This window comes from Chironomus tepperi, unplaced genomic scaffold (assembly GCF_022539635.2).
Source record: "Chironomus tepperi strain 1889 unplaced genomic scaffold, CSIRO-AGI_Ctep_v1 contig_338, whole genome shotgun sequence".
NCBI classification, from domain to species: domain Eukaryota; kingdom Metazoa; phylum Arthropoda; class Insecta; order Diptera; family Chironomidae; genus Chironomus; species Chironomus tepperi.
Window position 1 is genome coordinate 408,713 of NW_027226460.1, and position 24,580 is coordinate 433,292.

Sequence of the window (24,580 nt, forward strand, 5' to 3'; positions counted from 1 at the left end):
GCTTAATATTACACTTTGTTCTTTTGCTCAACTCAACCTAAAAACTTCTTAACTTAACTTAAAGTTTTTTTTAAACAACGTTATTTCATTTCGGAATTTCTGAACCAATATAGAAGTTGTGGTTTTCCTCGTAAGTATTATTTGTTTCAATGCTTTTATCCAAATATTTTGAATTAATGGATCAAATAGTGTTGAAATTGGTTAAAAAGACAATTGATTCCACACGTGAAGTTTTGGTGCATATATACAGTTAGTCCGAAGTATTGGTGTTTTTTTTACAAGTTACAAACGAGCATATTTTGTAAATTTATAAACATTCCCATAGTTTTTCTTAATATAGGGAAAAATTATATAATAATAAATTTATAGTATGCATAACTGAGTATAAGAATCTCACTCCTAACTGTAATCTCTAAAATCTTATATGCATATAAAAGAAAGTAGAAGACAAGTAACAAAAATGGTGAATGCATAAAATCATGTAATGACTAAGGGTTTGCCCAGTCATAAAGGCATAATGCTTATCGTACAAACCTTTTTTCTTTCTCACTCGTTTCCACCCCATCAATGGCAATGCAAGAGCATTGAAAATTTAATTAAAATGTAATTTGTGATGTTAATAGACGACACAAAGTAAAAGTGAAGTGAATAAAGAGAATGAACAGTTCAGAACATAAAAAAAGTTTTATGAAGCTCAATATTTTCTGTTTATATGATGTGGTAATGGTGATGACAGTGGAGAGAGTAGGATGGAACGAGAGAAAATTGGCGGTTTGAACACAAAAAACTTTTTAGGTGTGCATAATGATTTCCCATGAGTTTGTCATACAAAAAACCGCTTCACTCACATTTTTATATCGCTTTTTAAAGTCTAATGGGGAGAGGTAAAAAAGAAAAGTTTTTATCCACAAAAATTAATTACTTTACGTTGCCTTTTCATCCCATACATATATATGGTATATAATATATATTTAATATATGTATATAATATATATATATATATATATATATATAATAATATAATATAGGTATATATTATATACTTTTATATTATACTTTTATTTTATTTTTAAACGTATTAAATTCATAAAATTTCTAAAATTTCCTTCTTTTTATTTTGGTTTCGCGCATTAAAGTTTTCCATCTGGAATAATAAAAATATATTTTTGGTACGAGTGGTTAGTTAAAGACAAAACATCAAAAAATAAAACTTTGAGAGAGCGGACAAATAATACGGGATAATACAATTTAATGGAAGATAAGTGAGAACTTATGATTCCGTAATAAAAATAAAAATTTTTATTCAATATTTTTATTACAAAATCGCACTTGATATTAAGGTGATTTCTTGAAAATGAGGTACTAGAAATTCTGAGAATTCTATTGTTCAATTTTTAAAAAAAGTTCGTTATTCTATAACTTAATATAAATATAATAAGTGAACATAAATACATATGTAGGACCCTATTTATTTAAGTAAGAATTCCGTAACCTGGTGTTACAAACTATGGTTTATCGTTGAAAAGTAATTTTATTTTTTTCAAAAGTTGATACTAAGTTTTAATTAAGAAATTCCTATATCATTCTATAAGATTTATTAAAAATAAATATTTAGAGCTCACTCGAATATTATATGGAGACTTTTCACATTACAAAGATCGTTAAGAGCTCTGGTTTGAAGCAATAGCTCATTGATATAATAATATTATTCCTTTATTTAATTCATGATATAAGTCGGAACAAGAATGAGTCTAACTTTATATTAACCTCGTCGGTTTTAAATCAAATGTTTTACTAAAGTACAATTGTTAATATGACAAAAGTTAAGTTTGAACACTATGTGTTGCGGTCAAAAATAAAATTAATAAAAAGACCAAGTAAAAAAAAAAAAATAAAAAAATAAAACAGTACAAAAGGACTTTCAATTATTTTTTTTTCTATTATTAACAATCAAAAATATGAGTTATTTACAATTTATACCTAATTGATAATTGGATAAGAAACATCACTTGCAATGTTACAGAGATTATACCCTCTGGCTATACGAAAGAACCCACCTTCACCCCACCAAGTGTCATAACTGTTTTTCAGTATCCAATAATCAAGACCATATTCGGTACCCCATCCAACGAGCAAAGCAGCATGATTGCTTTTTTCACCAGAGCAATCTCCATTTGGATCTGTAAAAATTCCATTTGAATAAGCCGTAAAAGCATCAGATGCATGAAATGAAGCATAAAGAGGACCATGTAGAAATAGAACTTCCTTTATATATTCTTCATCTACTGGCAATTTTACATAGCTGCTTACCGCTGATCCATGAACTTTAGCCCGATTAGTATTACATCTGTTTACTCTCATTTGATAAGGATATGAATATTCAGATGTCACACCTTCATGCGTTTTTGCAAAATTATAAACAGCTGTATCATCACCTCCTTTACAGCCAAGAAATACACGTTCAAACTTGATTTCATGTGTTGCACAATCTATAACTTCTTGTTCTGAAAGCTTTGCACTGTTTCCTTGCAAGCCCATTTGTCCTTCAACTGCCGCTAATGCTGCAAAAGCATAGCATGCACCACATAATCCTTGATTTTTGACGGGTCTTACAATACCTCGATCAACCCAGTTAAAGTATTCAGGATATGCAAGTCGTACAGATTTTGGCATTTTTGTTATTATAGTACTATTATTAGATGATGTGTTAAAAACTTTTTGCGGTTGGATCAATCCAGTTCGATATTTTACAAAATCTTCACGGGAAAAATGTGCATATGGATGAATTGCTTGACGAAATGTCTCCTTGCCATTTTTATATCTAAGGTTGTGTGTTTCAATTGAATAAAAATTTTCCAAAAAATGCTTTCTCGCATTTTTTCGAGAATTCAAAGAATCGTCTAACAATGAAAATGAATAAATTTGTCGATGATGATTGTCAAATGAAATATTAAACATTTCCTGAAAGATTTAATAAGATAATAAAAATATTTTTTATAATTAAAGTCAGTTTTTGTTACCAAGTACACTTCAAACAAATCTTCTTCTTGATTTTCAGAAAGTCTTTCAATAGAGTTAACATAGTTTTTGCAGATAAAAATTATAAACAACAATTTTAAAATCATTTTCTTTGCATAAAATTTTTATGTATGATGTAAACACTGAATTATATTTAATGACTGAAGAATTCGAATAAATTTAAGTTTTAATTGCATAACTTCTTATGGAAATTTTCAAGTAAAATATCTTAGCTCGATTGTGAGCGCTTACATGTTTAAATCATTTTTATTAAAAATATAAACATAAGTATACGCTAATAATAAATAAATTTTATCTACCTACCTAATTATTGACTAAATATAATCTTGTTTAATGCTCGCTTTTTTTGACTCGTTACATTTATTTCATACATTCTATTATTAAAACCATTCAACTATGTATGTGTGTGTCAATTGGCTACAAATTTTAATCAGACTATGATATTCATTGCTAATTTTTGCTGAATTTTCAGGTGAAGATATTTTGTTGTTTCAGCATTACTATAATTTTATTGCATATTCAATTTTCTCCTTAAATAACGAATAATCGTTAAAATGTTTACTCTGCGTATCTTTAGAAAATTTAATTGAAAGTTTAAAATAAATACTCTTACTTTATAGCTTGTACAAACTGTATACCACCAAAAAATAGTATATTCAATCAATTTGCAAATTTTCAGATATAATTTAACAGTACGATTATTGTTTATTAATCTAACTAACTAAAGATGAAAAATAATATATCTTTTGATATTCTTTAAAGATTTTTGAATCTTTTATGCATATAATTGTTGACATTAGCATACACAATTCCGTATGATCGAAGATGGTCGTGTGAAATCTTTATGAGAGCATATAAATGTTGAAAAAAAATAACCATTAATTAACAAAAATCAACAAAATTTTATTAAGTCCAAAATACGTTTAATAATGGAACTAGGGGTCCGAATGACGGATATCCGTACCGTCCGTTACCACTAATTACCGGTAATATCCATTACCGTTACCGTTCATTTATATGGATTATCCAGCGGTAACAGATTTTTAACGAATTTTTTCAAAATATAAATATTAAGACCGCAGTTTATTTTTCTGTTTAGGGTAAAAACGTTATTTTTAGACATTTTTCAAGATATATAAATTTCAAAGTCAAATGTAATTTTTGGTCAAAAAAATGTTATTTTTGGTCACATCTAAAAATCAGTCATTTTGTATGATGAATCCCGAAGAAGAGCTTTATTTATTTGAAAAGGTAATATCAGGAATGATAGAGGGATGAGAAAGGTAACTTTTCAGGTACTTATTGGGTTATGAAAAACTAGTTATTTAGCGCAAACGGCAGAATCGAAAACTGACCAAATTTCGGTCATTTTTCAATTTTTTTATTTTGGAAATTTTAAACTGCAGGAAGTCCAACAGTCAATAGTTTTAATGCAAGAGTTCTTACTTTTGGATGTTTTACAACTCTTCTATACAAGCCATTCCCTAAAAACTTTTATAAATGATTTTTTTTTAAAAATCACCAAAAAATGAGATCAGAAATAAAAATTTTTTTTACCCTAAATATTCGGATAGTCGGAATATACGGATATTACCGGTTGTTGTTGTTTGTTCGCTGGCCGTACAGATCAATTGTGATCCATGGCCTCTCGCAGATGTCGCCAATAACTGGTTCTATCGCCGGCTTCCGCCTGCCAATTGCCAATACCAAGTGCAATGCTGTCTCTATCAACAGCTTCCTTCCAGGAGTTTTTCGGTCCTCGAGCTCTCTTACCATCCACAAAGTCTGATTTAAAGACTTTATTTAGTGGAGCTTCTACAGGTCTTCTAATGTCGGTAATCACCGGTAATCACCGGTAATTATCGGTAAATATCCGTTACCGTCAAATCCCGATTACCGGTAATTTTCGGACCTCTATCTACGATGTCTAGTTATAAAAATTTCAAAAATGGGCTAAAAAGTGGAAGAGAAATATATTTGTTGTTGTTAATTTTTAAAGTTTTTGGTCAACATATTTACAAGTTATAATTCTAATAACTAGATATTGAATAGTATTAAACAATAGCACCTTTTTGTTTTCTTTTACAAATAAAACATTTTATTTAATCTTTTTACTTCCTCCTCTTCTTATCATGTCTTATTACATAGTTGAGATTCTGAACACGTCAATTTTTATATATACACATTTTTGTGTGCTTTCTTTTCAGTTTTATCATATTTTTTTCTTATTTTTCTTACCTAAAGAAAAGAAGAACTTTTGGTAAAAGAACGTAAAATGGAGAATAGTATGAAAATTATATACATTGGGAGTGAGCATCGAGATATTTTTATCACTTTTTCTATAAATCTGGGCATAAAACTGATAGCAAAATAAATCCGTATAGCGTGCTGCACGTATACATTTTTCATGTCTGCATATACATACACGCTTGTAATAAAAGAATAAAAATGAAATAAAAAGAAAAAGCTGAGATGAGAACTTGATAGAATCTGATAGAATTTCCCATGAAATATTTAGGTTTAAAATACCCATGTTGTTTCAATAAACCTAAGTTGTTTTAAAATTTAATAATATATTTGGATATAAATTAAAATACTCAAATATACAAAAAAGTCACATATATAAGATGAAAATAAAACAAATTAACAATTTTGAAACAAAAAAGTAATAATAAAAGCACAGATTCTTTTTTATCTAGTCATAATATGTAATAATATGAAGAACAAAAAATATTACGTAAAAACAAAGGAAAGAAAAAAAAATCCAATAGCAATGCAAGAAATGTGAGACATGTGGCGGTAATGTTCTTTTGTATAAAAACATTGATTCTTTTGTTCGAACATTTTTAACCTACCCTTCAATCTATGTATCCATCTAGTGTGCACGTTAAACTAAGTATGATTCTTTCATTGTTCTTGAGTTAAAGAGGAAAAAAATATAAAAGCTAAGAAGGATTTTGTGTAGTTGATGATGGTGGTGTATGACAAATATATTTAAGAAGCAAAAAATAATATGAAACTTGTCACAAATGGCTTTCTGAAACCAAAATTTAATGTATATAAAAAAGCTAGTTGAAATCATATTGGATATTAAATGTCATTAACGATTTTCTCCTATATAGTTTAATAAAATTTAGTTCAATATGACTGGTGATGACTAAAAAAAATGTTTCACTATCACGTATTAAAGAAAGATAAATTTTCCATTGAAATAATTCAATACAGTAATTTTTTCTCAAATAGTCCTAATACAATCAGCAAATTGATTTTATATCTCACATGATATAATAAATAAATAAAAAGTATTTTAAAAGCCAACCTTAAATAACCATTGACAATTTTCAGTTGGAAATGATATTCGCTATTATCAACGACAGATGTTTTATATGATTTAACAAATTTACATTTTTTATTTCCAAGTCTTACAAAACACATAGTTTTCATCATGTTATCAATGTTGTGTACATTTTCGAACAATACAATCTTGTCAACCTTAAGTTTCAGCAGTTATCTAAAAGCCATATTTATATTTCAAACAAGTTATATACAATAATAAAAAAAGTACTAACTAGTAAAACAAAATAAAACTACTGTGCAAATTAAAACAACACATTTTTTCCTCTTTTTTAAATATTAATATAGATCTATATAGGTAAATTAGAATGTAGATTAGTGTCTTATAAACCAAGTGATACAAAACATTGATATCATAAAAAGTATTTTAAAATGGTAGTTAAAAGAAAACAATTTTTTATTTTTCGATTTTTTCTCTTTTTGTTTGTAATGATAGTTGTATTCCAACATTATTTTCAATTAAGTGAAATTCATTGTAAGTGTTGATTATAATTTTTTTATGAATAAAACTGTTAGTTGCTCGGTCAGCACACGTTGAAATGCTACCAGTTACTTTTTGACCGATCTTTTTCTAGCAAATACGAAAGAAGTAATAAGATCAGCAATGGATTATACTACATCAATTTACAATGTTAACATAACAAATATTACTTCAATAAAATCTTTTATATCCAATCAAAATAGAAATCAAAGAATTCTAAATGATGATGTGTTTGAACCGTTTTCAAATGAATCTATAGTTGTTGTCGTCCAAGTTCACAAACGATTTGAATATTTACGACATTTAATTAATGGTCTATCGATTGCATCTAATATATCTCAAACATTACTTATATTTTCTCATGATTATTTCGACGATGAAATTAATCACATAGTGAACAGTATTAAATTTTGTCGAGTTCTACAAATTTTTTATCCATACTCGATTCAATTACACCCAAAAGAATTTCCTGGAACGGATCCAGAAGATTGTGCTCGTGACGTAAATCAAGATTTCGCAAAAGTTCTTAAATGTAAAAGTTACGATTCTCCAGATTCATTTGGTCACTACAGAGAAGCTGCTTATGCACAAATCAAGCATCACTGGTGGTAAATTATAAATTATGTACATATTCAAATTAATTTTTAAATCACATTTCTTTAATGACTTTTTTTAAGGTGGAAAGCGAATCAAGTATTTGATCATGTTACAATTACACAAAACTACGATGGTTATTTTCTCTTTCTGGAGGAAGATCATTATGTAGCACCAGATTTTTTGTATATGATAAAACTTATGGAAAGTAAAGCTTTAGAAGTGTGTAAAGAATGCAATATATTAGTTTTGGGAAAACATAAAGTACCAACAAGAAATATTTCCTTTATAAACAATGATGTAAGTAAAATAATTTCCACCTGACACACGAAAATATTAAAGAATTAATTATATTTGTTATTGACTTTTATAATCATTTAACACTTGTATTTAATTAAGGTGATAAAAAGTGAATGGGTTTCCAGTAAGCATAATATGGGAATGGCTTTTAAAAGGAGCACGTGGATTAATATAAAAAATTGTTCAAATATTTTTTGTACATACGATGGTAATTAATAAAAACTTTTTTCATACGATACTTAATTAACCTTTAATTGTTAGATTACAATTGGGATTGGAGTATTCAACATATTAGCAGAAGTTGCATGGTGAATAAATTACAGACACTTAGTTTATTTTCTCCAAGAGTTTTTCATATCGGACAATGTGGTATGCATGCTTTTAAAAATGTAGAATGTAGCGCTGAAAGCATTGTTACAAATTTAATAGAAAGTTTTCACTATTCTTTGGACAATTTTTATCCCTCAAACCTTAAGATTGGATATGAATTTAATACAAATTTCATATTAAGTAAGAATGGTGGCTGGAACGATAAAAGAGATCACATGTTGTGTTTAAATATAACAAATCAATTTAAAAATTAAGATATCTCTAAACTATAGTTTTCAAAAAATATAAAGGATTTTTTAAAACATAAAACAAGTAGCTAGAAGCAGAGGACGAAGCCGAGCTTAGCTCGCTATAGTCGGCTAAGATCAGTTAAAAACGGCTTTAGCCGGCTAAAAAATTTCGTGAATTTTCGTTAGCTCGCTTTAGCTGGCTAAACTCCTCTTTAGCCGGCTAAAAGCGTAGCTAAAGCCGGCAGAAAAAAGGAAATTTTGTCTTGTGAAGTTTAATGAAATTTCATACAAAAATTTCAATTTTTTTTTTCTTTTTAGCCGCATAAGTTCGAGTCTCAAATTTTTTTTTCTCTTATTTTTTGCACTAAAAAATTTAAATTTATATTTTTTTGGTTTATAAAAAGTTAATTTTAAGTATCTGAAGTGAATACTCATTCAAAATGGAAATAAATCCTTATGATTAGTTCGCTTAAATTGAAGTTTAGCATTTTATATAGTAGTTCTTTATCTATAATTACAATTTTCTGTATTTCTCAACATATCTTTTAGAGAAAATGAAAATTTACTGCCAAAAATGTGAAATTTTAAACTTTTGGACATTAATTTAACATTCCTGAAGGATTTTGATAGTAAAATATTATAATGAACTGATTAATTATGATTTATTTTAGTTTTGAATGAGTTTTTACTTCAGATACTTGAAATTTATGAAATAAATACCAAAAAATAATAATTTTTCATAAATTTAAACTTTTTAGGGTAAAAAAAGAAGAAAAAAAACAAATCTGAGTCTCGAACTTATGCAGCTAAAAAAGAAAAAGTTTGCAATTTTTGTATGAAATTCACAAGGTAAAAATTCTCTTTTCAGCCGGCTAATATGCGTTTATATGCGCTGGCTATAGCGAGCTAAACATGAGTCGGCTTCGCCCTCTAGCCTAGAAGTGTTATCATTTACTTTATTTTTCCTGAGCCACAATACTCAATTTCAAAATTTTCCTTTATTGGCACTTTTAGGTAATATTTTATTGATAGAAACGATCTGTATTTAAATATTGTATTTAAATATTTTATTGATAGCCGAATATCAACTTCAAATTTCAAATTTACCGATTAGTTTATAACAAAAGTAAATAAAGTACATCAATCTACAGCAATCTAGTTATTTTTCATTTCTCATCTGGCATTTACTTTTTTATCTTCATAATTTTTCTCTTTCCCCTCCAATATTCTTTCTAACAATATTTTTATTTCATTATTCTTTGTTGACGAAAGAAAGTGAAAAAAGGCAAGAACAACTTTATCATTCTAGTCAATGCTCATTTATATTTAACTTTTCATCAAGCTTCCATACGTATGAATTTACTTACATGCTTATTTACTTCACTTTTACTGACTATATACATTATCTCATCTTTATACATGTAAACGTGTATGTAGATTCAATGTGATGAGGGCAAGAGGAAGAAGAACGAACGTATGTATATTTTTATGAGAACATCAACAATATGCGACGTATATGACAGTCATCGCACACATATGTTCAAAAAATATTCTTCCAACTCCCAAACTCTTGCTCTTTGTATCCCACTTTTATTCCATCTAATTTATGTTTGTTGATTACATCAAGTTGAAGCGTCATCAAAAATTTATAAAGATTTTATATTGCTGTCATGGCAGCGATTGAGTGAAATAAAGTGAAGTGAAAAAATAAAGACGTGTGGAAAAGAGACAAGAGATTAAACGATAAAATGCTGTATAAATTCTTCGGTCGAAATATCTCTTCAATGTTAAAACAATATAAAATGTCTATGAATGTTCACAGAAATATAAGCTAAAAGATTGTTATTGATCTTTTACAACTAAAACTATCAATTATTTTCTTTGCTGTACATTGTTGAAAACATAGAATAGCCATTATCTTTATAATTTTTCTCTTGAAAATTCCTTTCCGACTTTCCTTGTCGTTTAATTTATTCTACAAATAGAAATTATTTGTCCCTTTTCCTTTTCCGACGTTGCTTTTATGTTAACATGATGGTTGTAAAATGAATGTAGCAGCAATCTTGCAAATATGCAAGTAAGCAAATAAGCAACGGAAGTGAAAATAATACAAAATTTTTTATCACACGATGGTGCATTATAAGAAGATTACGAAAAGATTAATTTGTTTTCACTAGGAAGACGTTGTTGCAAAAAAAAAAAAATCAGATTTTCGCTGGTTTTGTTGGCTGTTGGTTCATAATGTGCATCTATTCTACAATCATCTTTTTTTATTATCATTATAATAAAATTTTCACATAATCTCTGTGTCGTAAATTTCTTTTTTTCTCCTTCATTCATAGATTTTCTCATTTCCTACCGGGCGCATGTTTAATAATTTTCCTTTGGTTTCTTCTTATTTCTACTACATTCTGTTATATACGTTGGAATTTGAGAACTTGATTTATAAAAATTCCACTGGAAGTTTTCCATTTTTACTTGGAAAATGGAAAAATTCCTATTAATCTAGATATCAAACTCAGCAATTATAAACCATTTCAAAAATTTATTTTAATTTCAAATAAATATTTTACATTATTTAATTTATTACATTTGTTTTATCAAATCCGAATCTGTATTTCTATTCTATTCAAGAAGCTTATTTTTTAATATAATGCTTAAATACTTTTTGATAACATATCATTCATGTTATTTATATACATATTAGATATTTGCTATAACAATTCCAATTGATGTGGCATTGTAGTGACTGAAAATTTTGATTTTAAACGGCCTTAAAAAAATTTAATACAAATAAGTCCTCTCAGAAAAAATTGTTATTATTAAAGGTAGGTAAGAGATAAATTTTAAGATTTATGAAATTAATTAAAAATTGTTAATTCAATAGTTTTCTGACTATTTTCTTATGAGAAGAACGTTTAACAATAAGTTAGAAACGAAGAATGGATTGTTGAACGATTGTAAGACAAAAAATCTCTCAATTAAAAGAAAATTTATTTGCAAATTAATAAAAACAATAAATGTATAAATGGTACAATATGTTATTGCATTATTTGTACAATTTACAGTTATTTTGAGATTTTCTTGATTGATTTTGACATTTATCGATCAAATTGAATAAATTGAAGATTATTGTACACCCAAATTTTCCTTTTTTAATTTTGGGTTTGAAATCGTCAGCATTAGTAAAAATTTCAATTTCCAAGAATCTCTGCACTGTATCAACCGTTTTTTGCATATGATAACAATAAATCTAATGTGACAAAATAAAATAGCAGACAAAATAATTATAGCTAATACTTATAAAATATAATATTTCGGAGGTTTCGATATTCAAAGCAATTCTCGATAAGATTTAACAATGTTAAAAGACATTAATATGCTGTTTTAAATAATAATAATCACAATTAAAAAAATCATTGATTCTTTTAAGAGACGCATAAAAAAGAAAAAAAAAATCATGCCACATTATAATAAACCCATAATTTTATGAAGATAATTAAATGAAATTTAATTCACATTTTGCAGAAAAAAGGTGTTAGACATGTAAAAACAAGTATAAAGGGATGTTAAAATAACAATTTAAGGATTTTTCCTTCAAAAATACAGAGTTTTTATGGCTATATGTTTGTTTGTGTTCATTTCGCACCAACAAAATATTGAAAATGTTCAGAAGAATAAAATTAAATAACCATTTCGTGCCCTATCCTTCACAAATACATATATTTATACTTACCTTACACACATATCATTTACACAATTTTTATGCGAATGTAATAACACCACGGAATTTCAAATCAAAAATGTACACAAATATAAATCAGTATAAGCCTTTAATACGTGTTCTGCAACAATAACATACAAAGTATAGAGAAGAAAAATATGACCAATCCCATTGCCATATTTTTATTGTGGGATTTTTCACCTTTTATGCACTTCTTCATTATTGAAAAGCTTTTTTAAAATTTCATATTCCATCGAAGAATCTAAAATATTTTAGACAAAGCAGTTTTCCTTCTTTATATATGGGGCCGTTCATTTATTACGTTATGTCAAGATCCCGATTACTTCCAAGATCCAGGTCACATCCAGACTAGTGTTTTCAATTATTTGGGTTTTTTCTATTTGTAAAAATACCAAATACCCAAATATCGAGACCCCCAAATATTGTAAAAATATCAAATATTTTCAAAAGTATGGATATGCCCCTAAAAACATCTGAATTTTCTAAAAAAATGCCTGTATATTCTCGCTTAGTGTATAACTAGTAAGTAGGATCTGATTAGGAATACGGACTTAATCAGACGGCTTTTTGAAAATGAAAAGTTAAGGTCTTTAAATTTTAATACGGACCATAATAAATATAAATATAAAAATATGATTAGGAAATTTCGACTTAAAACATTCCATGCAGAGAAGGTTCGTTCAACACTTTTTAACGTAGCTTGAATGGACTTCAATGAAATATACCGCACATTTAACTTCTCAGTCCTATTTTTAGTATTTTTGAATGATTTAATGTCTAGATCTAAGTCAATTCATGACTATAGCCATTCTAATCATAAGGACATGAAGTGGGATTTTCTATCTCGTCGTCCTGACTTTCAAAACCACAACATGTGTTAAATTTTTGTATTCACTAGATATTTAATCAAAACAATGCTCAAAACAAGGAAAAATTTCATACTTGCTTTTCATTTAACTCTTATATTGGTAGATACAAATTATTTGGTGACCCAAATAGTTTCAAAATGGACCAAATACTCAAATATTGGTATTTGTAATTGACAACCCTAATCCAGGCATAAAAAAATTTAAATCCATTAAAATCGAGGACTAAAACACAAGATTCAGTAAGATCCAAATCACTTCTAGGCCTATAAACCAAGATCCAGGTAACTCCCAAACCTAAAAACCAAGATCAAGTAAGACTCAGATCATTTGCATATCTAAAAATTAAGATCCAGTAAGATCTAGGTCAATTCCAGACCTAAAACATAAGATCCAGTAAGATCCAGGAAACTTCTAGCCCTAAAACACTAGATCCAGTAAGATCCAGTTCACTTCTAGACCTAAAAACCAAGATCCAGTAAGATCCAGGTCACTTCCAAACCTAAAACACAAGATCCAGTAAGATTCAGGTTACTTCCAGACCTAAAAAACAAGATCCAAATATAACCTCCACAAATTTAAGAACTTTATTATTTAACGGAATTTCATAATTTAAAAATTAAAACCTTCAAAAAAAATTCAAACATTGTTCAGTTAACACTGAAAAAACATCGAAAAACTTTGAAGAAAGCTGTAAAACAATGAAAAAACGTGTTGTTGTTTTTGTTGTTGTTGTATATGAAAATGAAAAATTGTTAATTATAGCATTTATGCGTTGATTTGAAACTTTTAAATGCGCCAATAACTTTATGGAACTGATCTTTTAAAACCATTCCGGAAGCCGAACGAACGACCGAACATTGTGTCTAATTAAGCTACCTTTTTGAAAAAAATTTCAAAAATGCGCTAAAAACCAGAGCTCTCTACGATGACTAGTTTTCAAGATCTCCCGTTCTAGCCGAACGAACGAACAAAGTGTCGTATTAACCTACCTTTTTGAAAACAAGTCTCAAAAATGCGCTAAACAGCAGTTAATTGCCTTGCTGGTCAAATAGGTAAGGCTCAAATTTAGTATGGTAATTCGAAGGTCGTCGGTTCGAATCCAGCCATTTCCTATAAGATACTTCGATTGCTTAATGTACGAGATCAAGCCTAATTTGAAATTCTGGGCAACGTTGGATTAAGGAACGGGTCATAAACTTGAAGTGTAGCGAGAGATAGAGGGACGAGAGCTACTAGATTGTCTAATGATTGGAATGTGGATAGAACGAGCCTGAAAAGTATCTCGTAATATGCTAGATAGCCGCCGAAACGAGAGCCTAAAATTATTCGAAACTTTGACTTGAAAAATTGTTAACTTGATCCTACATATCAATGTGTCTTAAAAATACTGTGTACCAAAAAATTCAACTGTATCAATTTCATTTCTAAATCAAAATATGATACCTTTATGGTAAATAAAGATTATTACTATTACTAATACTATTAAACCTCCTCCTCCTACAAAATTTCCATATGAAAAAAAAATGTCTCTTATTTGAGCTGTTAATAAACTTACACAAGGAAGAACGTAATAAGTGAACGACTCCTATGTATATTTACTGTTGTGTTTACAACAAAACAATTAAATCTTTTTTGAAAGAGCAATAATGATGATGATGAGGTTGATTACATCATATTTAGGTAGAATAATTTTTATTTTTTTTAAAAGGAGGACTGTCGTGATGTGCGTTCGATAAAGGCATGAAAGAAAAACGCTGTAATAAAATTCACGAAAAATGCCTCTAATATGACTTCTCGTAAATTTATTCCAATGCTGTATAAATGCTGACGTTTTCTATTAAACGTTTGTAAAAAAAGAATTAATTAAATCGGCCTTAAACATAATTAAATCCATACTTATTAATTGGTGCCTCTCGCACTACCACTACTTCACTTCGATTGTACGTGTCGATATAGAAAAGTACAGGGGGTTTCTCCGCCTGATATTGAAAGCGCTTCTAGCGTGTTAGTAATTATTCAAATATTGACCGTTACAAGTTAGAATGTAATGTGAGTGTAAGTATAAATGCGTGTGTATATGAGTAATTCAAGTAGGAAATTCTAATAATTAAATTCATAAATTGACTGTCACTTTCAAATAGTGACATCCTTCCCACAGGAAGAAGTCATTTACGTTGCTTCTTTGCGGGAATTAATTCTCCTTCATCGTCTATGTCATAATCTTCACCTAATGACAATTCAGGTGACGCAGGTGGAGTATTGTGTCTAATCACAACACTGTTACTAGTGCCTGGTCTCGAAGGAGGTCTAACGATTACGGATCGTAGCGATTTCGGTGGAGGACTACTAGCTGTCTCTTGTGGATCTCGAATTGGTGAATGAGACCGAACTTGATTGACAGTGCTTGATGAACTCGGTTGATTAACACGAACAATTGGATGTATACGCAATGTCGGGTCGGCCAAATTGGCATGCAACCAGTTTGCCTCGCGAACTTCGTCCGTTAAATCGCAACGGTTGTGATGAATAAGATGTGAGTTGCTCTGGTGAATCAATACAGGCGTTGCATTGGGCAACTTAGCTAGTATACGATCGGTAAGCACATAAAACTGCTGATCGTTCAATTGTAATGCTACTTGTCTTGATATGAACGTGGCGAAGCCGAAATTGCGCGTGACTTTCGCACGTTCACAATAAGCTAGTCGAAAACCTGTTGTGTTGTATTGTTGTTCCAATTCACGTAGAACGGCTATAACATAGAATGTTGACGTTGTAGCCAGCTGTCTAAACCCAAACAATGACATTGGCATTGGCGAATGACGAATATCATTCTCAGCGCCTACAGCAAACGGGATCAAATAACGTGCACACCCTGAAATCAGTTCAGGATCTGTTATGTTGACTTTCCGACCTTCCAACATCATTTCTCGTAATGATATTAATTGATAATATTCCTTGGCACTTGTTAGATAAATGAAAATCACATTGTCAGTGATTCTTGCAGTATAGTCTGCAACGCGATGTATGCCAATTATGGTGCTATAATCTACGATTAGGTTGTGCAAAAAATCAGACAGCAAAATATTGTTCATGACTGGCTCTATCTGAACGACTCTGACTTTGTCTCTATCGACGCCATCATTATTGATTGTGACTTGTAAACGTTCAGTTGACGCTCTATTGCGTTTGCGACTTTCCTTCTTGCTCGACATCATAATTCTAAAATGCATAATATAAGAAGGAAAGTTAGAATCTGAAATTATATTAATAAAATTCATTAAATAGAACTTTATGACTTCTATTAGTCATAAAGTATGTGGCTGTAATTTGATGTCAATTTTAGCGAGTTTCCTAATCGGTCTACGCTTAATTTTTCCGTTCGCTTTGCGAACATCAGCAACTCTGGCCTGGCCATCTTTCCCGAAGAATAATTTCACCACCCTTCCACGGGGCCATTCTTTTCGGGTTTTATTTGGCTCGATCATTAACACAAGATCATCTACTTTTAATGGATCTATTTCCTTTAGCCACTTGATCTTTCTTGTCAAAATTGGTAGGTAATATGCAGTAAATTTCCGCATAATTTCATCAGCCAACACACGACCTTTCCTATAAACAGTCCTATCGTCAACTTGTACATATTTGCCATTATGCATTCCTGGTAATAATGGCCACCCTGGTCGATGTTTTGCAAGATGATGTGGTGTTAACAAAGCATCATCCTCAGCATCAATTGAATTATGGGTCAATGGTCTCAAATTTAAACGATGACTTGCCTCTGCAACGGCAATGTTTAACTCAACACGAGTTACTTTCTTGTTAGTCAGTGTATCAGCTATGGATCTTTTCACTTCCTTGATGAGTCTCTCGTAGAATCCACCAAACCATGGTGATCCTGGAGGTATAAACTCCCAATCTACGCTCATATCCTCTGATAATTTTGGTCCCAGAAGTGATTGTTGGTTCTCAAGAAATAACTTTGTATTATGATAATCCTCTTTAAGGATCTTTGAAGTTCCAACAAAGTTGGTGCCATTATCACTGACAAACTTCCTCACGGGTCCATGAGCACCCCAGAATACGACAATTGCTTCCAATACTCGAAGTGACTCCAATGAGTCCAAGATGTGTAAATGTACAAATCTCGTAAGAGTACATGTGAAAATCATTATGTAGATTTTCTTTACTCTGCCATAACAAATTACGCTCAGCGGTCCCATTAAATCAACTCCCGTGACTTCGAATGGCTGCAATGATGTATTGACACGATCTTCCGGTAAGGGTGCCATAATTGGATCATATGGTTGCGCGCTGATCAGTTTACAGTAATTGCAATGACTCTTGACTGTCCTCATTGAATGTCTGACTTGTGGAATCCAACATCTCGTTCGTAATTCAGCTATCTGTGCTTCGATAGCAATATGTTTATACTTCTCATGATAAAACATCAACAAAACGTGTGTAAGTACGTTTTTCCTCGGCAAAACAGGAACAAACTGCTGCGGGAAGCTAATTGAATTCAAATTAGCGCGAGAATTGATTCTCAACAGTCCTTGTTGATCACTAAAGACACTCAATTGTGAGAATTCTTTATGCTTTATCGGCTTTCCTTGCGTGATTTGCGCATATTCCTCAACATATGTTTCACGCTGCATCTTACGAAATATAAATTGTTCGGCTCTTTCCAGATCAGCACTGTTCAAATGAATAAATCCCTTATATTGTTCTTTCAATTTCATTCGCACGGCAATGTTATTGAATTGTTTGGATTTTATAAGTGGAATGAATACGTCCAAGTATAATTTAAGTGCCCTAGCCACTGCATTCTTTAATTTTCGCCATCTTGCACGAATTGCTGGTCTCAGTCTATCAATAAAATTGTCATTTGCTATTGGACAATTTACAGGTGGCAGTACATGTGATGAAAAATTCAATTTTTGTAAATAAATGTTGCTAGCGATGTATGTTTCATCAACTGTCAACTTGTCTGGTGTTTGTGGCCAACTCTCTAATGAGTTTTTCAAAAATGCCGGTCCAACAAACCATTCTGAACATGAATCAGAAAAATCAATTTTCTTGAACTTTGTCACCATATCTGCCGGATTCAAATTTGTTGGTACGTAACGCCAATTTTGTCTCTTGGTCGTTTCCAATATTTCCTCTATTGGAGATATTGCATATTTCAACAATCGTTGGTGTGGATTTATTATCCATCTCAATACGACTTCTGAGTCGCTCCAATAAAACTGCTCAAATTGAATGTCCTCCATGACACTCACAATTGTATGTCCAATACGTGCTGCTAAAACTGCTGCGAGCAATTCCAATCTCGGAATCTCTTTAATCTCCGTTTTAGTCTGAAGTCTCAATGGCGTGACTTTTGCTTTCGCCATCACGATATTACTCTCAACTCTATTGTCGAAATGAGTAACAATGTAAGCTACACATCCATACGCTTCCACTCCAGCATCACAAAATATGTGTAGTTGAACTATGTCCGCTTTTTTGAGGGACTCTAAGCTGCAGTATCTACGACGAATTTTTAATTTGGCTACGTTCTCAATTTCAGCTAGCCATATTTTCCATTCTTGTTGCATTTCTTCAGGTATTGGGTCATCCCAATTAATTTTTAACTTCCAGCTACGTTGCAATAGAATTTTTCCTCTAATTAGGAACGGTGAAATCAGACCCAGTACATCAAAAATTCTTGCAATTGTACTAGCCTGATCCCTTTTTGTAGGATGATGATTAAATTCAGTCACCAATTTGATAAAATTATTGCGATCCAACTGAAACACAAATGAGTCGCTTACAGTATCCCAGTTGCATCCTAGGACTTTGGTTGTGAATCCTTCAGCTTCGTTGGCCAATATCGGCATCAACTCTTGTTTGACATGTGTCCCTGGAAGTCCTTTGAGAAACTCCAGTGAATTACTTTGGAACGAAATCAAGTTCCAATTGATGTGACTGCAAATCTCTATACACTCTAATGCTCTAGAAATTGCTTCAGTAACAGTTGGCTCAGACGTGATGACATCATCCATGTACATCTGATTTATAATTGTATGCGCTGCTTCAGGATACTTTAATGACCAATTTGTCGCATTCCAATTTTTCACAAATTGCGACACGAAAGGACTGCAATTTGGTCCAAAGGCCATGACATCAAGTATCAATGTTTTGATTTTGTTGCGTATTCTCGCGAAATAATATCCTCTGGCACTGCTGATCTCTCGTACAAACTCTCATTCGATGAAACATCTGCTGCACATCAGCAGTGAAGGCTATTTGATTCATTCGCATCCTCAATAACGGTTTGATCAAGTCTATTAGCAGGTCTGGACCTTTCAAAAGCTTATCATTAAGCGATACACCTTCATACTTGGAACTAGCGTCATAAACGATCCTAAATTTGGGTGGATCTTTATTTGCATTTACAACTAAACTCAGTGGTAAATACCAAATGTTGTTCCAGCTTCCATTCAAATCCTCTTCATTGGCGTATCTCAAATAACCTAAGTCAATTAACTCCTTGACTTTGCTGACATAGGCTTCATAATATCCAGGATTTTTTGATAATCTGGATTCTTGAGATAATAAACGACGATAAGCAACGGGAAAATTGTTTGGCAAAGATGGAATTACATTATTCTGTCTATTCCATATTAATGGGACTTCAATAGTACCATTCGGAAGTACTTTCATCTCCTCACGTAAAATAGCAATTGCATTGCGTTCAGCTTCTGTCATACTTGAATCTTTGGCTCTAATGCCTAACGATTCAATTGAATTGAAGTAGGTGAGTAAATCATGAAGCTCCTCGTTGGAGACTTTACCATCCTCACTTGTCTCATCACAAACTCGATATTTGTTGCCATTTGCTATGGCTGTTACATGCATGTTGATGGATGATGGCAAATCCTCTAATGGATTTCCACCGTATACTGTGACTCCCAGCTTAGCTTCCAACGCTACTGGATATCCAACACCGCCTTCTAACAGTCCACTAATGCTCTCAATTGCAAATGCATGAGGGCTGCCAATTAGAACCACTGGTTGCTCGTTCATGTAGCTATCGAAGTTTACATTGCGCAAATACGGAAATTTCTGTTTCATAATTTCCATGTCCAACGACCTTTCTGGCAGATCTAAATCAGCTATTGAGTAGCAATCCTTCAATACTAATTTTTCAGAGTGCTCTAATACACCTTGAACTTCCATATCGAATTTAATCGCCATACATTCCTTTATCATTCCATCTGTCCATTGCAAACTTAGTTGATGAGGTTTGCCAGCAATTCCAAGCTCGACTCTCAAGTCATCCCTCACCAAAGTTACCTCAGCAGCACTATCGCCAATACTGTATGCGATAATGTGTCCTTTAGGACCGATGAATTTGTTCTTAAACATTTTGATAGTCTTTGGCATTTTCTCATTAGACAGCTGGTTCATTTGTATAACTCCAGCTAAGTTGGTACTGGAATTTGGAATTAGACTGTAATGTCTAGGTGCCTGTGCATGAAATGCCCCAGGTGCGCTTGTGTTCGCTTGAACCACATGTGCTTGTTGTACTTGATTTGCAATTGCATTGACTGCTTGTTGATTTCCAATAATTTGTACAGGTTGTTGTGCGTTATTAGCACTATTTCCCAAATTATTATGAGAATTATTGGAATTTCTTCTTGTATTTGGACGTCTATTGTTCCGAAAATCATTTCCATTTTGAGCTTTCTTACATGCGTAATGAATTGAAGCATGATGCTTGTGACTGCATCTTGCACCATTGCCAAATTTCAGCCCACAGCTAATTTTTAAATTGCATTCAACTGCTCTATGCCCAGTTGAAATCACACAATTTCGACACAACTTCTTTTCATCAATGGCTCTCAACCGTTGATATTCATTCATCGCTTGATACTGACTGCATTGCACTGTGAAATGTGTTGCTCTGTTGCAAATTTCACATTTCTTATCGATGGCATTTACTCGACTCAAATCATATCCCATATAGGGTGCAGTTGATCTATCTCTGATGTCAAATTTATAATCCTGCTTCGAAACGCTATTGTTTGACGAAACTGTTGATCCTGTTGACATGACTTGTGCTGGACGACTTTTATCTTCCTTTTTGAAACCTTTATCTCGTTTCTGTTCTGGCTTTTCATCCAATATAGGCAGTCTTTCACTCAAATAATCATAAATGGTTTTAAGGCACACGACCACTTGTTTGTTTGGATTGCTTCTTATGAAAAGCTCCTTGCATCGCGCCTTATCCTCATTGTTAAATTGATCATAAATCGATTCCGCTAATTCATTCGAATTTAAATGTCCAGTTTTGGCATATGAACACGCAGCGAAATAGCTCTGCAGCACAACTCTGATTTTGACAGCATCTTCACGGTACAAATAATTGGGAATTTTAAGGGCTCTAATGTCCTTATTTTTATGACGCACTAAAATCATTGGATCACCAAATGATTCTCTTAATATCTGCATTATATCCTCTAATGGATATAAATTGATGAAGTCCTTCACTGCTTCATATGCTTCTCCTTTCAATGATCCACGCATGTATAATTTAATCTCCTGATCATCATACTTGCATTCCGTCTTGTATCTATAAACGTCCTGCTCGAAATCAAGCCACTTCAATGAATCACCATTGAACTCTGCTATTTTTGGCATCGCCTTGCGAATACTTGCCAATCGCTTGTCAATTCTACTTTCCTCTTGTACCGATGTAAATCTTGACAAAACATCAACTAACGTTGTATCGTTAGCACTTTCTGTATCAATCATGCTATTGTTGACTTGCAATCCTGGATTTTGATTCGCACTATTTGACGGTGGATTTAAATTCCTTCTTGTTGACTCATGTGGAATTTCTGATCCTTGAGAATAAAATTGACTCATATTAATTGACACGTTTGATGACTGCACTGGAGGAACATTTGTGGACTCTATTGTCCTAGATGTTAATAATGCAGCAAGTTGCTGTTGCATTTGATCCATTTGACGCTGCCTGTCAGCTTCTCTGACTCTTAATTCTGAAAGCTGACGCTCTAATGCGATAGCTCTTTCAGTTGCTCGTCGTCTCATCACCTTTTGCTTTGATGATTTCATGTTGAAGACGAGTTTTATCAAAATCAATACTTGGCTCTATTGCCGATTGATCACTACTTTTGACTCGCTTGAATGACTCCTTATCACTTGAATCATACTCTTCATCAGTGTCAAATTCTGCATTCATTGATTCTATTGTTGTGTCTCTCAGGAAATATTTTCTCCTGGATCTTAATGACTCGCTGTACTTTGATAACTTGTAAAAAGATGTGGCATGTGTATTCAACACATTTTCTCTGCATGTAGTACATAGCCAAGGCACAGCTTCTTCACTCAAATTTTCCAAATTTAATCCAATGCAATGTATGTGAAAAACTCTATTGCACGTATAGCAAAATATCATGGGGTTGTATTGGAAATTTGCAGTGGTCGGATGTAAATACTCGGCTGTCCTGACAGGAAATTTACACTTTGTTACTGCACATTTGAATTCAGGCTTCACCTTGGTGCCTGACAGGAAATAAGCTCGAACTTTAGATGCAAGTGGATCCTTCTGATCTAACTGCTTTATAAACTCTGCGTTTAATTGTCCATCCTTAAACACCTCCATTATGGATCACAATTTAATTTCTTGTATTTTGTTGTTGGAATTAAATTGTAAAATTGAAGATCGTGTGTTGGAGGTTAGATGACTGCCAAATATTCGTTAATTGCTTGCTCTAATGCAAATACAATCAACACATGCGATTGAACTGACCTCTAATGGACAGTAATAACTCAATCGACTTGATTAAATTTTTAACCCTGAAAATACGAAAAATAATTTTCTATTAAATTATTTTTCTCACCAAAATTTTCCTCAATTGGAACTTTAAATTGAATTTTCTTCTACAGCTTCTCTGCAATAGTCAATCACTCCTCGGAGTATCTTCTACCAGGACTCGCTCTCTCTCAAATTCAATTATTAAAAAATAATGTCGTGATGTGCGTTCGATAAAGGCATGAAAGAAAAAACGCTGTAATAAAATTCACGAAAAATGCCTCTAATATGACTTCTCGTAAATTTATTCCAATGCTGTATAAATGCTGACGTTTTCTAATAAACGTGTATAAAAAAAGAATTAGTTAAATCGGCCTTAAACATAATTAAATCCATACTTATTAATTGGTGCCTTTCGCACTACCACTACTTCACTTCGATTGTACGTGTCGATATAGAAAAGACAGGGGGTTTCTATGCCCAATATTGAAAGCGCTTCTAGCGTGTTAGTAATATTCAAATATTAACCGTTACAAGTTAGAATGTAATGTGAGTGTGTATGAATAAATGTGTGTGTGTTTGAGTAATTCAAGTAAGAAATTCAATTAATTTAATTCACAAATTGACTGTCACTTTCAAAATAATGAATAATACAATGAGCAAAATAAAATGTTAACGGAACTGACTTCTCATGAAAATTTTATTTCAATATCTGAACCTAGAGATGAAATTATAAATTCACGTAATTATGGATGAGAATCACATTAAATTCTATTTTAACAAAGCTTTCTAGAAGTTTTTATAGGAAAAGAAGAAATAATTTTAATTTCGTATCGTTGAAATAAAATATCGAAACTGAGACGAATGGAAAGTAGAAAAGCATAAGTGATTCTATGGAAATGATTAAAATTTATGTAGGTAGAGAAAGTTAATTGATATCTTTGTGAAAAAGCTTGAAATTTATTCTTAAGCGGAGGGGATTATTTTTCACGTTTAATTAATTGGTTTTTTTGTAAGTCTAGAGAACTTTAAGACGTAATATTTAAAGATTGTTGTCTAGATCCGTTCACTTATTCCATTTGACAACCCTCATACCCTCCTTCTTTCTATCCGTAACAAACACTTTCATTTAAGGTGTAATGAAATTTTAAATCATTTGAATCCATTGATTCTACGAACTAATCCATAGAATAGAATAGAATATATTGTTGGGTTTGCTTATAGTAACACTTCGATCGATGATCTGTTGTACCATCCTAAATTCTCTATAAAATGCCTATGTCCTTGATAAAGCCAACGATGTCCAAATAGCGCTGTTTTGGTATATCCTCAACAACCCCGAAGTCCAAGGTGTTTAAACGCTGTCCACATAAAGACCTGCATCTACAAAGGATTTGGATGCTAATCCATAATTTCCATCGATTCCGTTGACTCCACCAAAAAATCCATGATTTGCATAAATTTTTCGATGGATTCTTAAAATTCCACAAAATCGATGGATTCAATGCAATCCATAGTGTCTGCCAGATGATTCACTCCCCCTCCGGCCCCCATTAAGAGAGTTACGTATTAAACTAACGGCCAAATATTGGATCATTTAGAATTGAAGCTTGATTGAAGGTATGAAGCCTGATTAAACATTACTACAAACGACTCAAATGTCGTTTAAAACGACTAACGATTCAGAAGACTCAATTTGACAAATTTCCAAGCTTTCAAAATTCAATTCAATTTTAAGATTTTAAAATTTCTTACAAAACTCTTTATCTTAAGTAAAATCAAGCAAGTTTAATGCACTTGATTTAAATTTACTTA

At 31.6% G+C, this 24,580-nt stretch overlaps 4 protein-coding genes across 4 annotated transcripts; 1 reads left to right on the top strand and 3 right to left on the bottom strand.

The window, feature by feature from the left end:
- Nucleotides 1-1,980: 1,980 nt before the first annotated feature.
- Nucleotides 1,981-2,673, bottom strand: LOC139093821 (cathepsin L-like). Its single transcript, XM_070644664.1, has one exon. It carries the CDS (start codon nucleotides 2,671-2,673, stop codon nucleotides 1,981-1,983), a length of 693 nt encoding a protein of 230 aa, XP_070500765.1.
- A 4,189-nt stretch (nucleotides 2,674-6,862) lies between these two features.
- LOC139093824 (alpha-1,6-mannosyl-glycoprotein 2-beta-N-acetylglucosaminyltransferase-like) lies at nucleotides 6,863-8,396 on the top strand. Its single transcript, XM_070644667.1, has 5 exons — nucleotides 6,863-6,868; nucleotides 6,969-7,482; nucleotides 7,552-7,768; nucleotides 7,868-7,976; nucleotides 8,030-8,396. Exons 2-5 carry the CDS (start codon nucleotides 6,998-7,000, stop codon nucleotides 8,350-8,352), a joined length of 1,134 nt encoding a protein of 377 aa, XP_070500768.1. The 5' UTR covers nucleotides 6,863-6,868; nucleotides 6,969-6,997; the 3' UTR covers nucleotides 8,353-8,396.
- A 7,851-nt stretch (nucleotides 8,397-16,247) lies between these two features.
- Nucleotides 16,248-19,103, bottom strand: LOC139093822 (uncharacterized). The gene has a single exon (XM_070644665.1). It carries the CDS (start codon nucleotides 19,101-19,103, stop codon nucleotides 16,248-16,250), a length of 2,856 nt encoding a protein of 951 aa, XP_070500766.1.
- A 4-nt stretch (nucleotides 19,104-19,107) lies between these two features.
- Nucleotides 19,108-22,065, bottom strand: LOC139093823 (uncharacterized). The gene has a single exon (XM_070644666.1). It carries the CDS (start codon nucleotides 22,063-22,065, stop codon nucleotides 19,108-19,110), a length of 2,958 nt encoding a protein of 985 aa, XP_070500767.1.
- Nucleotides 22,066-24,580: the final 2,515 nt, after the last annotated feature.

Coding starts and splice junctions, on each gene's coding strand:
- LOC139093824 (XM_070644667.1), top strand. CDS start 6,998: ATGGATTATACTACATCAATTTACAATGTTAACATAACAAATATTACT. Junction 7,483..7,551: donor CAAATCAAGCATCACTGGTG/GTAAATTATAAA, acceptor ACTTTTTTTAAG/GTGGAAAGCGAATCAAGTAT. Junction 7,977..8,029: donor TATTTTTTGTACATACGATG/GTAATTAATAAA, acceptor TTTAATTGTTAG/ATTACAATTGGGATTGGAGT.
- LOC139093821 (XM_070644664.1), bottom strand. CDS start 2,673: ATGCCAAAATCTGTACGACTTGCATATCCTGAATACTTTAACTGGGTT.
- LOC139093822 (XM_070644665.1), bottom strand. CDS start 19,103: ATGGCCTTTGGACCAAATTGCAGTCCTTTCGTGTCGCAATTTGTGAAA.
- LOC139093823 (XM_070644666.1), bottom strand. CDS start 22,065: ATGAAATCATCAAAGCAAAAGGTGATGAGACGACGAGCAACTGAAAGA.